Source organism: Chiloscyllium punctatum, chromosome 48 (genome assembly GCF_047496795.1).
Source record: "Chiloscyllium punctatum isolate Juve2018m chromosome 48, sChiPun1.3, whole genome shotgun sequence".
NCBI classification, from domain to species: Eukaryota; Metazoa; Chordata; class Chondrichthyes; order Orectolobiformes; family Hemiscylliidae; genus Chiloscyllium; species Chiloscyllium punctatum.
In genome coordinates, this window is record NC_092786.1 from 24,077,348 (window position 1) to 24,093,522 (window position 16,175).

Sequence of the window (16,175 nt, forward strand, 5' to 3'; positions counted from 1 at the left end):
GGAAGTTAGAGATGTGAGTGATAAGGGTGATAATATAATTATGAGAGGTTTCAATCTATGTATAAACACAATAAATTAGTACTAATGTTGTGGAGGATGGCTTCATGGAATGTAAGTAAAATGATTCTCTAAAGCAGTACATTGACCAACTAACTAGGGATTGGGTTATTTTAGGTCTAGCATTGTGCAATGATAAACAATCTTGTTTTAGAGAAAAGTGAGCATAACATGATAATATTTTACATTAAGTTTAAAAGTGATGTAGTTCAATCAGAACGTACGAAGCCACGTGTGACAAATTGGCCTAGGTAGCTTGAGAAACTGTGTCAAAAGTTATGACTATAGGTAGATAATGGCTAACATTTAAAGAATCAATATGTAGTTTACAACAAAAATACACTGCTTTAATACATAAAAATCGAGGAAGAAAATTTTTCTAACTGTGGCTACCAGGAGAAATCAAGATTCTGTTGGATCAAAGGGAGAGGCCAATTAAGTTGTTGAAAAAATAACAATCCTGAGACTAGAACCATTTTAGAATTTTGCAAAGGAGGACCAAGAAAAAGAAAAGAGAAAGAAGGAACATTAGAGTAAATGGATGAGAAATTTAAAAATGAATGGTTAAAGCTTCTCTGGGCATGTAAAAAGCAAAAATAAATGTGATTCCATTATACAGAGTCAGAAGAATTTACAATGGGAATAATGAAATGGCACAGAAACTAAACAAATACTTGTCTGTCTTCACAAAGAAAAGTACTAAAAACCTCCCAGAAATAAATGGAGAATCTAGCGACTAGTGTCAACAAGAAACTGCAAGGCATTAACGTTAATAGAAGAACAGTACTGGAGAAAATCATGAGTTTTGAAGAAGTTAAATCCTCTGGAGCCTGATGATCCACCTCCTAGAGTGTTTAAAAAGATGGCTGTACAGACAGTAGATGCATTTGGAAATTCTATAGAATTTAGAATAGTCCCTTCAGATTGAAATACACCAGATGTAACTCCACATTTAAGAAAAGAGGGAGAGAGAAAGTGGGGAATACCTGTTAGGCTAACATCAGATATAGGAGAAATGGTAAAATCTGTATTAAAGGCTATTATATAAAGACAGTTAGAGAATAATGAGAGGATTAGACCATCCACTGACTCCATCTACACTTCTCATTGTCTCAGAAAGACAGCCAACATAATCAAAGACACTTCCCAGCCCAGTTATAACCTCTTCCAAACCCTTCTGTTGGGCAGAAGGTACAAAAGCTTAAATACACATAACAAATTTGAGAACAGCTTCTTCCCCACTGTTATTAGACTTCTGAATGGACCTCTCAAATTTAAAATTTAATGCTGATGTCGCTCTTTGTACACTTTCTCTGCAGCCAGAACATTGTATTCCTTGCTCTGTTCTGTTACCCTTATGCACTTTGTACGGTATGATCTGCCTGTACTGCATGCAAAACAAAACTTGAATTGAATTGAATTGAATTGAATTTATTGTCACATGTACCAAGGTACAGTGAAAAGCTTTGTCTTGCGAGCAATACAGGCAGAATACAGAATACAGGCACTTAGGTACATGTGACAATAATAAATCAAATCAAATCAAATCAAATAGGCAGAGCCAATATGGATTTATAAAAGGAAGTCATTTTTCACAAGCCTATTTTCTGAGTTTTTGAGGATGTAGCTAGCAGAATTGATGAGGAAAAACCAGTAGGTGCTTTATTGTTTTAACCAATAGATATTTAGATTTTCAAATGCTTTCGGTAAGATTCCACATAAGAGGATTGAAAGTAAAGTTCCAGAGCATGAGATTTGGGGAGTATGTACTGGCAAGGGTTGATATCTGGTGATTTGACGCAAAACAGAGGGCAAACTCTTATAGGGGTCCGAACAAAATGGGTTATGTTGGAATTTGTGGCAGAATCAGACACAAAGTCTAACAAGACCTGGCTTGATGCCATTGCACGTCCAATGCTTTTGCCAAGTGGTATGATGAATTTCTCACCAGGTACTCAGGAATTGTCATTAAAGGAAGATTAGCACTTGTTAAACACTTCATTAATAACACAAATAATCTCATTAGTATTCAGCTTCCCATCTTACCAAATACATCAAACAAGCTGGACATCAAGAATTCTGAGCATGGAAGTCAGAGCAGGTACCTGGCAACTTCAACTTACTAGTGGTTGGAAAGTGGCTTCATATTGGACACTGGGCACCAAACTCTCAGGGCAAACTCCATGGGCATTTGCCACATGGTGCCCATGTCTACAGACACTGGTATTTGGCATATGCCATGCGCTAAGAATCCTCAAGGTACATCTCCGATCCACTTACAGGACACATCTGCACTTCAATGCTGCACCAGGGCTACAGAAGGAACACTCATTGTAATGCTGCAGCAAGGACACTGCGTACCCAGGGGCACATACCCAGCTCATGGACTGGCACCAGTCTGTAAGCCATGACTCTTCTCTCACTCTCATTGACTCTGAGCCGACCCGGATGTTCACAGTCTCTCTGCCTTGCATTGCCTTGCCTTGCCTTTTAGTGCAGACACAAATCCCAGAAGCTTGTCCTGGTTGTCAGCAGCAGGCCTCAATCGAGTCAAAGAGGATAGCCTTTGCTCAGGGGCTCCTTGTGCAATAAAGGGTAGTCTCTGATACCAATCCAGGAGATTGGACATGGTCAGTCACTTGGGTTGATCAGAGTTAGGACCCTCTTCACACAAGGGGTGAGGATCTGAATACCAGGCAGCTCCCCCAACTATCTTGACTCTTTCTATCATATCCCTCCACCCCCTCCTGCCCCCACCCCCAGAATGAGAGGCAGCTTACTCTCTGTAAGCCGCTCAGCTCCACGCATGTGCAGCCACTCCATGTTCCGTGTGTGCTCAGCACGTCTGGGTGTTTCAGTTCTGGAAGGTGCTGGAACCTCGGAGCACACACAGCCGGGACGGGAATGACAGGGAATGCTGCAGGCAGGCATTATGAGATATGGAAGCAGGTGGCGCAGCTGTTATTGTTGGAGGGAAGGTGCCCCGAGTCAGCGAGTTTGGCAGTGATAGGGCATGCAGGGTTAGTGACGTTGGGGATTGGGTTGAGTGGTAGGCAAAACTGAGGATTGCAGATGCTTGAAACCACAGTCTAGATTAAAGTGTTGCTGGAAAAGCACAGCAGGTCAGGCAGCATTGAGGAACAGGAAAATCGAAGTTTCGGGCAAAAGCCCTTCATCAGGCTAGTGATAGTGAGTGATAGTGAGTGGTACTCAAGCAATCCAGTCAGGAAGATGAATCTCACCATGCTGAAAGACTTAAATGCAACACTCTATCAAAGTTAAAATGGCTGCAGTGAATGTGGGGGAATGGAGTTTTGTCTTGAGAGAAGAAGGAATTTCTTCACCTAGATCAGAGAATCACAGAATCATAGAATCCCTACAGTGTGGAAAGAGGATATTTAGTCCATCAAGTCTGCATCAACTCTCCAAAGAGCGTCCTACCCAGACACAGTCTTTCCCAAGAAGCTATCCCTGTGACCCCACATTTACTGTGGCTAATCCACTGATCCTGCACATTCCTGTGGATGGTGGTGAATCTTTGCCTCAGAGGTAATGGAGGCTCAGTCTTTGAGTGTGCTCAAGAAACAGGCCGATAGATTTCTTCACATTAAAGATTTCAAGGGATATTATAGGGATAGTGTGGGGAAAAGGTGTTGAAGTAGAATGTCAGTAAAGATCTTACTGAGTAGTTGGGTGGACTTGAAGGGCTGAATGGTCTCTTCGTGCTCCTATTTCTTAACTGCATCTGTCTACCCAGAGCAGAAAATTGGTACAGAACAGAAAGAATCCATTGTGTCTGTGCTAGCTTTCTGAATAACACATCTAGAGCCATTCTTCTCTCTTCCTATTCTGGCCCTGGCAGAGTTTCCCTGTGCTCTGTTTCCAAATGACACCCGAGAAATGGAGCACAATTCCAGGGGAGGAAACAAGACCCAAACTTTTCAGATTGTGAGTGGGGAGCAGTAAATCTTTCCTCAGTGCTTTTTCCAGAGACAGCACTTGACTCTTCCTGAAGAAGGGAGCAAGGCAACATGTTTGTAAACTATCTGCAGTGTATATTTCGGTCTAGAGCAGATAGGTCTGCATATGGATTGGTCCCTTTAATCACATGGATGAGGCTAACATTTAGTGAATTTCACCAGAATTTTACTGATTTCCTGTCGGTTACAGCCACTGATCAGACAAACCAGAAGGAAATTCATGGCCATTGTGGAAATGAGCATTCAGAAAAAACACACTTCATCAGAGACCCAAAGGATTCGTCAGTCACCCAGGACACTGAATGCATTTATAAAATAAAAGGCACAAGGCCATCAGTCGATCACCGTTTTAAAGAACTGCCTTTAAACGTTCTTCTCATGAATTTATGAAGGAGTACACAGGCATGTCAACAGTCACTAGGTATAACTCACCTTTAATAGAAACAGAAAGGTTGATGTCGAAAGTGTACGGGTCATCACTGCACAGATACGGCAAGGGCTTGGGATTCTGCACAATCAAAAGAATACGGATTTAAGTGTAACTAAAGGCATTCTGACAACCCAAGGCCCATTCTATTTTCTGTACTCAACATTTACTCTTCCAGAATCAGGAGGGAGAAAGGGAGGATGGCAGATACTGGAGATCAGAGCCAAGAGTGTGGTGCTAGAAAAGCACAGCAGGTCAGGCAGCATCAGAGGAGCAGGAGGATCGACGTTTCGGACATGAGCTCATTCCTGATGAAGGGCTTTCTGCCCGAAATGTTGATTCCCCTGCTCCTTGGATGCTGCCTGAGCTGCTCTGCTTTTCCAGCACCACACTCTCTTCCAGAATCAGTCACATTCCCACAAACTGACCCGAGATGACTTATATAACTGGACTTGCTGAAAGTAGGAGAATAAGCTACTTGAGTGCAGCCGAAAGGGAACAGATTGTAAGGACCTGTTCTGTCCCCATTTCTTTCAGCACATTTCAAAAACATTTTAATAAAGACAAGAGGACAGTTTTCAATCAATAGTATTGAAATAGGACAGCTCAGCTTTGAGAAAACAATGACAATGCTTTAAGCAGTTTGAAACACAATCAAACAAACTGAATGTTGGAGAGTTGTGTTCTCCGACCAGATCGCAGTAAATCAACTCTCAGTTAAGATGTCCATTCTTGTCACTGTAGCTGCAAATTCAACTTCAATGGTGACTGGAGTGACCCACATCTGCACTTTTCTCTCTCTCTCAACCAGAACCTGCTTACATGACTACTAAGCTGCCTGGGGGGACACAGTCTGGGCACAGAGTGAACAGCAGCAGTCTGTAACCTGGCCTCATCACCAACACCTCATCCCAACAAGAACAACCTCTTCCTCCACCTCCATTCTGCTCTAGCTAGGGAAACACCTCAGTCATAGAGTTTGGCACCTTGTTCTCAGAATGGCCTCATGACGTCAACAGCTGGGTGTGAAATGAATGAAAGAGATTTGCTTGGATTTTGATTGTGATTAACCACATCAAGCAATTCCGCTTATCGTGCGGTTTATAGAAACTGTGAATCTGTCTGGCCCAAACGATACTGACATGACGAAAGGGGTTGAATATTCCTTGATAGACAATAAGAAAATTGCATCTCTTGAGTGCAGAGGTCGTGTCCCTACCCCATGGACCAGGAGGCCCAGGTTCAAGTCTCACCTGTTCCAGAGGTATGTAATAACATCTCTGTACAGACTGATTAGCAAAATAGGTTAAATTTTTTAAAAAAAGGAAATTAGAATGAATGCCATGATGGTTTTTAGCAGCAGAGTTACTGTAGGTTCTCAGTGCAGGAAAATGAGCAGGATCCAGAAAGATTGAACAATTACTCAATCCTCATATCTCTGCGTGTAAAAAGTAAAGGTTCTCTCTCCTTGATGATTCCTCATCAGCTTCTTAATTCTTCTTGTCTAATCATCTGACAATCTTTCTTGTCCGAGCATGTTTATTGAGACTTGGCTGAGAGCCCAGCCAGCTATGAGGCTTCTGAAACAGCTTTGTGCAAGGGAACGTTGCTTGACAGCGTTTTGCCTTGGACCTACTTTGTTCACACACGGTGCTTACTTACACAAGATAAAGAGCTCTAGGGTGCTTGTAGTTTCTGCCCTGATACTTTAAAGGCCTGGCTGATTGAGATTTTATAGGGCTGTAGTAAAAGCAGCTTTTAAAAAGAAATTAGAAATGAATAACTTATTAAAAAATTCTACGCATGCTACTTTTACTGTGGGTTTCTTTGGTACAGGGTGCAGATTGGACGATCAGACATGAAAGTGGCACAAACTGGCATGGGGGCATGAGAAGCTTTGAATTTACCTTTCAAAATATTTCTTTATCCAGGCCATGGTTCACAGCATCTCTGAGAGACCATGAGCCATGTATCCAGGTCCATAAGAACTGCAGGGAGCTAAGAGGTGCCTATTCTCACAACAGAGGCCGGCTGGTTAGAGGGCAGAAGTTGAGCTGGCAAACCCCAATGGCTGCACCTTGAACGTACCTTGGTGAAAACTGGAATTGCTGGGAATGGAGCTGAGAATCCTGGACTCATGTGCTATCCACCATCTTTAAATTTCAGGGGGTCTCCCCAAATCCAGAAAAATCCAGTCCAATGCTTTACACCTGAGACCCATCACCACAATTCTGATGAAAGGTCACGAGTCAGAAATGTTAACTCTGTTTCTCTCTCCGCACATACTGCTGGAGTTAAAAGAGTCACTCTTTAATCAGCAGGGTGTACTGCAACACATTGATGTTTGTAATGGAATGGAACAATGAAGTCATAGAGAGCTGGGTTAGCAAAGCAAGAACACTGGGGAATCATAGAGCAAAATGAGGAAGAACCTACATCAAGCTGTTTCATTGAGATACTAAATATTAATATAATTAATATTACAGATATTACCTACACTGAGTATGGCAGCTTGTTGTTGAATCCGAATAACATTTAGACTTTTACTTTTGGAATGGTTGAGACCGTTGCATCTTTTAAGGTAAAAGAGGTAAAAACAGATCTGTGAAGACAGCACACCGAAGAGCGAGCAGTTCTGGCCAATTTTAATTCTTCAGTCAACATTACTAAAACAGTTTACCTTGTTACTTCACTCAGTGCTATTTGTGGGAGTTTGCTGGGTTTGAATTGACTGCCACTGCAAAGGTCTGACTTTCTAAGGTGCAGTGATCTCTGTAAGATTGCCATTCTGCTCCTATTCCTTTTCCACTGTGACCGAGCTCAAAATGCTTTGGCTACAGTTTCCAGTGAACACGCAGAAAAGTAGGAACATGAATAGGCCATTGGGCCCGGTGACTCTGCTCAGCCATTCACCATGGTTATGGCTGATCCTCCAATTCATTGCCATACATTCACTGACTCTCCATACCCCTTGATGCCGTTACCATCTATTTCTTTTTTTAAAACGTATTCAGTGATTTTACTGTCACAGCCTCCTGTTGATGTGAATTCCACAGGTTCACCACTCTGAACAAAGACATTTCTGCAAAACTCAATCCAAAATGGCTGATTATATATAACAAGACTGTGATAATTTGTTCTGGGCTCCCACCTCAACCCCCAACAAGTGAAACATTATTTCTGTATCCAGTCTGTCCAGCCCTTGTTCAATGAGATTCTCTCTGATTCTTCTAAACTCCAGGCAATTTAATCCTTGCTCAGGTGATAAACCTGTCATCTCAGGAACCAGTCTGGCGAACCTTCACTGCATTCCCTCTATGGTAAATATATCTTTTCTTAGTTTGAGGGGTAGGGAACCAAAACTGCACACAATATTCCAGGTATGGTCTTACCAAGACCCTGTACAAACCATAAGACAATAAGATATAGGAGCGGAAATTAGGCCATTCAGCCAATTGAGTCTGTTCTGCCATTCAATCATGGCTGATAAGTTTCTCAACCCCATTCTCCATGTAACCTTTGATTTCCTTAACAATCACAAACCTATCTATCTCAGTCTTAAATTTATTCAATGACCTGGCCTCCACAGCCTTTGGTGACAATGAAATTCCATAGATTAACCATTCTCTGGCTGAACAAGTGTCTCTTCATTTCTCCTAACACAGTGCCCTCAGGTCTTAGTCTCCTGCTAATGGAAACATCTTCCCAACACCCACTCTATCCAGGCCATTCATTTTTCTGTAAGTTTCAGTTGGATCCCCCCCACATCCTTCTAAACTCTATCGAGTATAGACCCAGTGTCCTCAAATATTCCTCATATGTTAAGCCTTTCATTTCTGGGATCATTCTCGTCAACCTCTTCTGGACCTGCTCCAGGGCCATGACATCCTTCCTGAGATATGGGGCCCAGAACTGCTCACAATATCTAAATGTGGTCTGACCACAGCCTTATAAAGTCTCAGAAATACATCCCTGCTTTTATATTCTAGTCCTCTCGATATAAATATCAACATTGTATTTGCTTTCTTAACTACCCACTCAACCTGCAAGTTAGCCTTAAGAGAATCCTGGATTAGGACTCCCAAGTCCTATTTTCTGAATTTTCTCCCCGTTTAGAAAAGAGTCCATGCCTCTATTCTTCCTACCAAAGTACACAACCTCACATTTTCCCACATTATATTCCACCTGCCACTTCTTTGCCCACTCTCCAAACCTGGACAAATCCTTCTCCACCCTCCCTGCCTCCTCACTTACCTTTGTATCACCTGCAAACTTAGACAGAATGCCCTCAGTTCTTTCATCTGGATTGTTAATGTATAAAGTGAAAAGTTGTGGTCCCAACACTGACCCTTGCAGAACACCACTGGTCACCATCTTCCATCCTGAGAAGGACCCTTTTATCCACACTCTCTGCCTTCTGACAGACAGCCAATCTTCTATCCATGCTAGTGACTGGCCTCTAACACCATTGGCCCTTATCTTACTCAGCAGCCTCCTGTGCAGCACCTTACAGCTTCTGGAAGTCCAAGTAGATAATATCCATTGGCACTCCTTTGTCTAACCTGCTTGTTATCTCCTCAAATAATTCTTACAGATTTGTCAGGCATGACCTCCCCTTGATGAAACCATGCTGATTTTGCCCTATTGTACCATGTTGTTCCAAGTATTCAGAAATCTCAGCCTTCACAATGGGCTCCAAAGTTTTACCCATGACTGAGGTCAGGCTAATCAGCCTGTAATATCCCATCTCTTGCATGGTCCCTTCTTAAATAGTGGGGTTACAGTAGCAATTTTCCATTCCTCTGGGCCCTCCCTGACTCCAGTGATTCCTGAAAGATCGCTGCTAATTCTCCAATATCTCTTCAGCCATCTCCTTCAGAACTCTGGGGTTCAGACCATCATGGATTCTGCAAGTGGGTGAGGGAAGTGGGTAGAGTGGCAGGGTGGTCGGTGGATGGATTTGGATGAAGCTGTAAGGTTCATGAGGGGCAGTCAGGGGATTGTTGATGGAGTCTGGGTCCTGGTATGTTGGAACTCTCCAAAAGAGTTGGAGATTGTTTTTGAGGGTCTTGGAGTGGGGAAGCATGGAATGCTTGATAAAAGTTATAACTTCCTGGGCAATTCCAACCAAGTGAGTGCATCTGGATTTTTCATGGGACCCTGATAACACCTTTCTGATTTACAATAAATTCTGTGCCCTTATGATCCTGCCCAACTAGATACCTGATGAATGAGCAGCGCTCCGAAAGTTAGCACTTCCAAAAAACCTGATGGACTATAACCTTGTGTTGTGTGATTTTTAACCTCTCTGATTGTACATCCAGTCTCTAATATTCATTCAATTGAATGGAAGATCTGGACCAATCTCACAATTGTAACAATACCTTAATCCTGAGTTATTTGCTGTAGAGCTTGTGGGGATTAGATTAGACTCCCTACAGTGTGGAAGCAGGCCCTTCGGCCCAACAAATCCGCACTGACCCTCCAAAGAGTAACCCACGCAGTCTCATTCCCCTCTGACTAATGCACCTAACACTATGGGCATTTTAACATGGCCAATTCACCTGACCTGCACATCTTTGGACTGTGGGGGGAAATCGGAGCACCCGGAGGAAACCCACTCAGACACAGGGAGAATGTACAAACTTCACACAGTCGCCCGAGGCTGGAATCGAACCTGGGACCATGGTGCTGTGAGGCAGCAGTGCTAACCACTAAGCCACCGTGCCGCCCTTAAAGTTGCAGGGATGTCCTGCAACTTAAAAAAGTACAAAAGACATGATTCTCATTCCATTGAGCCAATGGCATCAGATGTCATGGGGCACAGTCAAAGACTGTAATTCTTTGCCCCAGTTGTCACACCCACCAGGAGTGGGCTGGCAAAGGGTGTTCAAATTGGTTCAGATGGCAGGGAGCACTGAGTGCCACACCCACCCTTCTACTCTACCAGTGGCTGGGTTCGATTCCCTCGCCCCTCCATTCCCCAACCATCTCCCTTCCCCTCCCCCACCACCCAATTATTTAGCCAGTAGGGTGTGTTCCTTCCACTTTACATTCTGAACAATTATTTCAGCTTTACATTTAACATCCACATGGAACACATCAGGTGAGTCTGTCACCTGCCAAGTTACCTGGATAGGATTGGCCACAATGAATGGCGACAGAGCTTCCATCGATACAACCCAAGGTGAAATTGTCGTTCCAAAACTCTTCCCTAGGAATGGTCCCAGTGGAACATATTCCCATTTCTGAATATCACGAGCTGCAAGCACACCAAAAGTGATGTCAGTCTCAAGCCAGATTGTCAATGCTTACCTCTGAAATGATACAATGAGTCAGGTGCACCAACAACACTCTCTTCTACTTTTTCCTTCTAATGGCTGATGAAGCTTCAACATTGAAACTGTTCATAACAAAATATATTTGGTGCTGAATTGGAGCTTTCCTTAAAGAGATGTTTCAGTTGAGACTGGAAACTGATGGACGAAATAGATGTTATATAACAGGCAGCGTTGCCAGTGTTTCAGACATACATTGAGTACAGATGCACAGCTAAGACTATAGATTGGGCAAGTATAGTACCCAAATTGATATTTTCTAACAAACCTATTCAGAGATGTTATTGCACACCTCTGGATCAGATAGGGCATGAACCGTGGCCTCCTGGCTCAGAGGTAGGGACATTGCATTTATTATGATTCTTGTAGTACGGTGGCAATCTCTTGCAATAATGGCTTATAAAAAGAAAACAGATTTAATCCAGGTGATTACAGTTCAATTTTCTTCACATTTGTCACAGGAACATTTGACAGTCTCTAGTTGAGAATGGAATGTCCCCTCCTGCAGACAGAAAATAGTTAGAAATGGCCAGTTCTTGTTTGAAAAGATAAAATCATGATCGAAAATCTTACAGGATTCTCTTTGAGGAGGTAACAGATTTTCCAGAAAGGGGATGTCCGAGCACTGTGACAAGGCAATATGAAGGAAAGAGGACCATGGGCATGGAAATAGTGGGAGAATAACTGACTGGATTGGACAGGGAGGAGGTAGCAAGTTTCCAACATTGCTGGAAGAGGGAGGTGAGGCTGCACAGGGTTCAGTTCAGTATTCAGTGTAAATCCATGATGTTGAAAGACTTGAAGGAGTGGTCTGCAGCTGGTACAAAAATAGGAAGAAAAATACCTTCCAAAGGAAGATGCAATGGGATATTAGTGAGGTTAGGGAATGGGCTAAATGTGACAGATTAAATCACTGCCAGTAAATGTATCGTAATAAAAGAATTAAAGCTGTAATTATGCTCTGACTGATGTAGACTCGGCGCTGTGGACAAATAGTGGGAGTGGGGAGAGGGGACAGATTAACAGGATAGTAAAAGCAGCACACCGCCCTGAACCCTACCCCCCATCTCCACCCCAGCAGACTGGGAAGGTTTTAAAACAGTCCCGAATTCCAGATTATGTCATAATGCGTAGAATACAAAGCCCCAAGATAATGATTGTTGAAATACACAACAATTACTCCTACCTCCTCTTCATAATGAATAGAAAATTGTTTGATCAATTATGTATAGTGTCAAGGATAAGGAGCCACAGATACAAGATTTCTTGTCGTGGATTTCCGAAAGAGCAGAAACTGCTTCCTGAAGGCGGCTGTCTGATTCACTTACTGCACCAATGGTTAAAGCAGAAATGATCCAGAAATTGGAGAGGCAGATGAAGTTAAGGGAGATGGATAAATGTGATTGGACTAAGCAACATTTAACAAAGCAATCTGTTTCCATTCTGTTTTCCTACTTACAACCAGCTGAGGGAAACAATCACTAGGTCTTTTTCTCAAGCAGCATGCTCTGGGATTTTTCCACATTTTCTGTTTGTGTTTTCTGGAACAGTAAGTTCTTGGTCAGCAACCTGGGCTTGATTTTTATGGGAAAGTGGAAACGCCATTTAGAGCAGGACTGTCAAAGAGATAATAGGCAAAACAGACAGATACTGGCCCATACAGTTACCAATAACAGGTACCATACCCGATTTCACAGCAAGCACACCCACGGCGAATTGTTCTAGGGTATAGAAAACTTTGTCACCTTCCACTTTGAGCCAAATAGCAGTGAACTAATGTGCAGCTTTGGTAATTCCTAATTTGAAAATCACCTCCCTGGCCATCTCCAACCATGAACAAACTCCTTGAGGAGCTTTACGTAAAGTTAATTGCAAGCGACGAGAATCTAAGACTCCCCCTCACCCAACAGCACCACCAGCCTTCCTTTGAAAATTGTGTCGCATTGTGGAGATTTTGGGAATCTCCAGAAATTGAAGTTTTACTGCTGACTCCTCCTGTAAGTGAATGTTAATCTATTGTGTTTAAGTTCTTTGTCCTGTTTGAGGATAGTGACCTTTGCCCAATTTGATATCAACCTTGAGTGATGGGCAAGTTACAAATAAAATGTCAGTCTTACCACTCCAGTCATTCATAAGAACCATCCCAAAGATATGTTCGTGCGCCCGGGATATATCGATTCTCTCTCCTAACTTGGTGCCTGGTGCCACAAAAAAAGCCTAGTTTAAGAAGAAAGGTGCAGTGAAAGTTAGAATGCAGTTTATCTTTCAGATCATTCCCAGCACAGAGTGTTCTCGTTTGTGCAGCTCCTGTCGACGTAAAGTGGGAGGCACAGCAGGTATTGTTTGGAGTCAGGCTGGATTCAGTGTCCAAGCTTTGAAGATCACTGCTTTGGAAAGAAATTCTAAATGAGATTGCTTCCCAGAGTTGACCTGTACACAGAGGAGCTTGAATGAACAAACAAAAAGAACTCCCCTGCCTATCAGCAGACAGGACTTCTTCACAAAGAGTATGGGCAGGCCCTTGTTTAACTGTTCATTCACAAGATGACACCTCTGACAGTGCAGCACTTAGACTCATTGAGTTGGACAGCACAGAAACAGATCCTTCAGTCTAACTTGACTGTGCTGACCAGATATCCTAAACTAATCTAGTCCCATTTGCCAGCACTTGGCCCATATCCCTCTAAATCCTTCTTATTCATTTACCCATCCAGATGTCTTTTGAATAGTGTAATTGTGCCAGCGTCTCCCACTTCCACTAGGCAGCTCTTTCCATACACACAACACCCTCTGTGTAAATGTTTTCCCCTCTCACCTTAAATCATTTTATAAACCTCTTTAAGATCACCCCTCAGCCTCTGACGCTCTGGGAAAAAAGCCTCAACCTATTCAGCCTCTCCCTACAACTCAAACCCTAAAATCACAGCAATATCCTTCCTCAGTATCACACTGGTTTGGGGTGGGAGGCTGGATTAGAAACCCAAATCACTGAAGAGGTATCAAACCTTAGACCTTCTGTCTCCCAGGTCTGACCACTGGGTTCAGAGGAGTCATATCCCTTCCAATTAATTTGAGGTTGTCCAATCTTCAAAGTCAGGTATCAAACCTTACTGGAAATAATATACTTTCTCATATTAATCTGGAAATCCTGGTTAAAGGGATGGCAGAGTCTAGGGATGAGCTGTTCTCCGAACTGTATTGACAAACATTCTAAATAACTTTGTGGCTAATTGCTGGTAATTTATTTTAGAACCGTTAATTTGGCCCCTTAGTGACCGCACAGAGTTCACTATCCTACAACAGGAAAGGTTAGTGTGCACGATAGACACTTTACCCCTTTGTATCTGAAAATAAAGCAGTGTAGGACACTGATTCGGAGGGTAGACCCAGTTCTTTCTGTTTCACCTGTGGAGGTGGCAAATGATAGCTGCCCACACGGAGGTCTGCTCCACTGTCATCACACATTGTGGGTCTTGGGCATATGACACTGTTGCCACATCTCTGCCCTTTGCACCTAGAAGTTGGTGCAGGCAGTGAGTGAAAATTGTTATCATGGACTTGAATTCCTCCTGTCTCTGAGAGACCACCATTAGACTCTGCCCATTGCGAAACATGCAGATGGATTGGGAACACATTGCCATATGGAACCGGGTCCAAGTCACACACCATTCTGACTTGGGCATACTGTCACTATCTGTTCATTATCACTGCATCAAAACCCTGGAAATCTCTTCTTTACAGCATCATAAACGAATGGACACCATATCGACCACAGCTCACTCACCACCGCCTCAAGGGGCAATTATGGATGAGGAACAAATGCTGGTTATTTAGACTTGAACTAGAACAGAAATGCTTAGTTTATTCCCCTGTCAATCATGTCCAGAGCCCACACTGTTGTAAGTGATTTGGACTTATTAACAGATATCATTTGTACCAATCCCTTTGTCTTACTCTGTATTAATCAGTTTGCCTAGATTAGGAGAATGTATGGTATTTTACAGTAACATTCATTTGACGTAAGTCATAGATTCTCCCTTTTAAATAAACATGATAAACTCTAATAGTGCACTATTTACATAGACTCTGTAGACTGTAGACGTGCACTGTTTAGATACACTGTGAAGACTCGGTAAGTTGTAGTGTGGGAGGGATGGTGGTGTGGTGGTAATTAGATTACTTACAGTGTGGAAACAGGCCCTTCGGCCCAACAAGTCCACACCGCCCCGCCGAAGCGTAACCCACCCACACCCCTACATCTATATCTACCCCTTACCTAACACTACGGGCAATTTAGCATGGCCAATTCACCTGACCTGCACATCTTTGGACTGTGGGAGGAAACCGGAGCACCCGGAGGAAACCCACGCAGACACGGGGAGAACGTGCAAACTCCACACAGTCAGTCGCCTGAGGCGGGAATTGAACCCGGATCTCCGGCGCTGCGAGGCACTGTGCCACCGTGCCGCCCATAATGTCACTGGACTACTAATCCAGAGGTGTAGGTTAATGCTGTTGGGGACAAGGTGCAAATCCCATATGGTAACTAGATAAGTGATGTCCAATTGTGCCACCATTAGAACAGCAAGATCCATCCCATTCCTCAAGGTCGTTGCTCGATAGGAAAACACAGGGTAAACTCTTTAACTCATAGACTGTACTGGAGAACTGTTTAAAGTTGGCTTGCTTCGTTATGTGCTGAGTAAATAGATCTTCCTTGGTGTAATATCAACCATTGTGAATCCTGCCATAAGACCCACCCTGCGTTCATGTTTTCTCATTAACCTGTTCAGCGAAATTGTCACACAAGTCCCACAACTGCCTTCCCCGGATATTCAATTTATTGGTTGAAATATTGGTGTGAACAGACACTGATAACTATCACTGATAACTATCTTCGTAGTGATGTGTAATCCAAGTTTAAACAAAATAAAATAAACATACCATTTCCAGCTCAAAGTCTAGAAGTTTGCTGGGTCCAAACACAGGCGGTTTCGCTGTAATGAGAATGTTTGTAGCAATCAGTTGAACATTTAAGATTAAGGAAGACCAAGAATTTGAGTAAGAGGGGAAAATAGAGTATGTTAGTAAATGTGTAAGCAACATAAAATTGGACTGTAAAAGGTTCTATTGGTATACAGAAAGATGAAGATCATGGATGAAAAGGTAGGTTCCTTTTAGTCCAAAACGTGAGAATCATTAACAGAAAACAAATACATGACACAGAAGTTAAACAACTGCCTTATATTTGTCTTCATGGAAGAAGACACAAGTAACTTTCCCGAAGTGCTGAGGAGCCACAAATCCAGTGAAAAGGAGTTTGGAGAAAGATGAAAAATCCCCAGAGACCAACAGATCTGTTGACTGGGAGTG

At 42.8% G+C, this 16,175-nt stretch overlaps 1 protein-coding gene across 3 annotated transcripts in view; it reads right to left on the minus strand.

Annotated features, from left to right (window-relative positions):
• Window positions 1-16,175, minus strand: part of fah (fumarylacetoacetate hydrolase (fumarylacetoacetase)) — a 62,187-nt gene that overhangs the window by 15,828 nt on the left and 30,184 nt on the right. For all 3 annotated transcript variants that reach the window (XM_072564857.1, XM_072564858.1, XM_072564859.1), the window contains 4 exons: window positions 15,747-15,799; window positions 12,920-13,019; window positions 10,596-10,726; window positions 4,470-4,545 (listed from right to left, as the gene is read on the minus strand). In XM_072564857.1, the coding sequence (XP_072420958.1) occupies window positions 4,470-4,545; window positions 10,596-10,726; window positions 12,920-13,019; window positions 15,747-15,799 (360 nt within the window). The remainder of the gene's footprint in view (window positions 1-4,469; window positions 4,546-10,595; window positions 10,727-12,919; window positions 13,020-15,746; window positions 15,800-16,175) is intronic.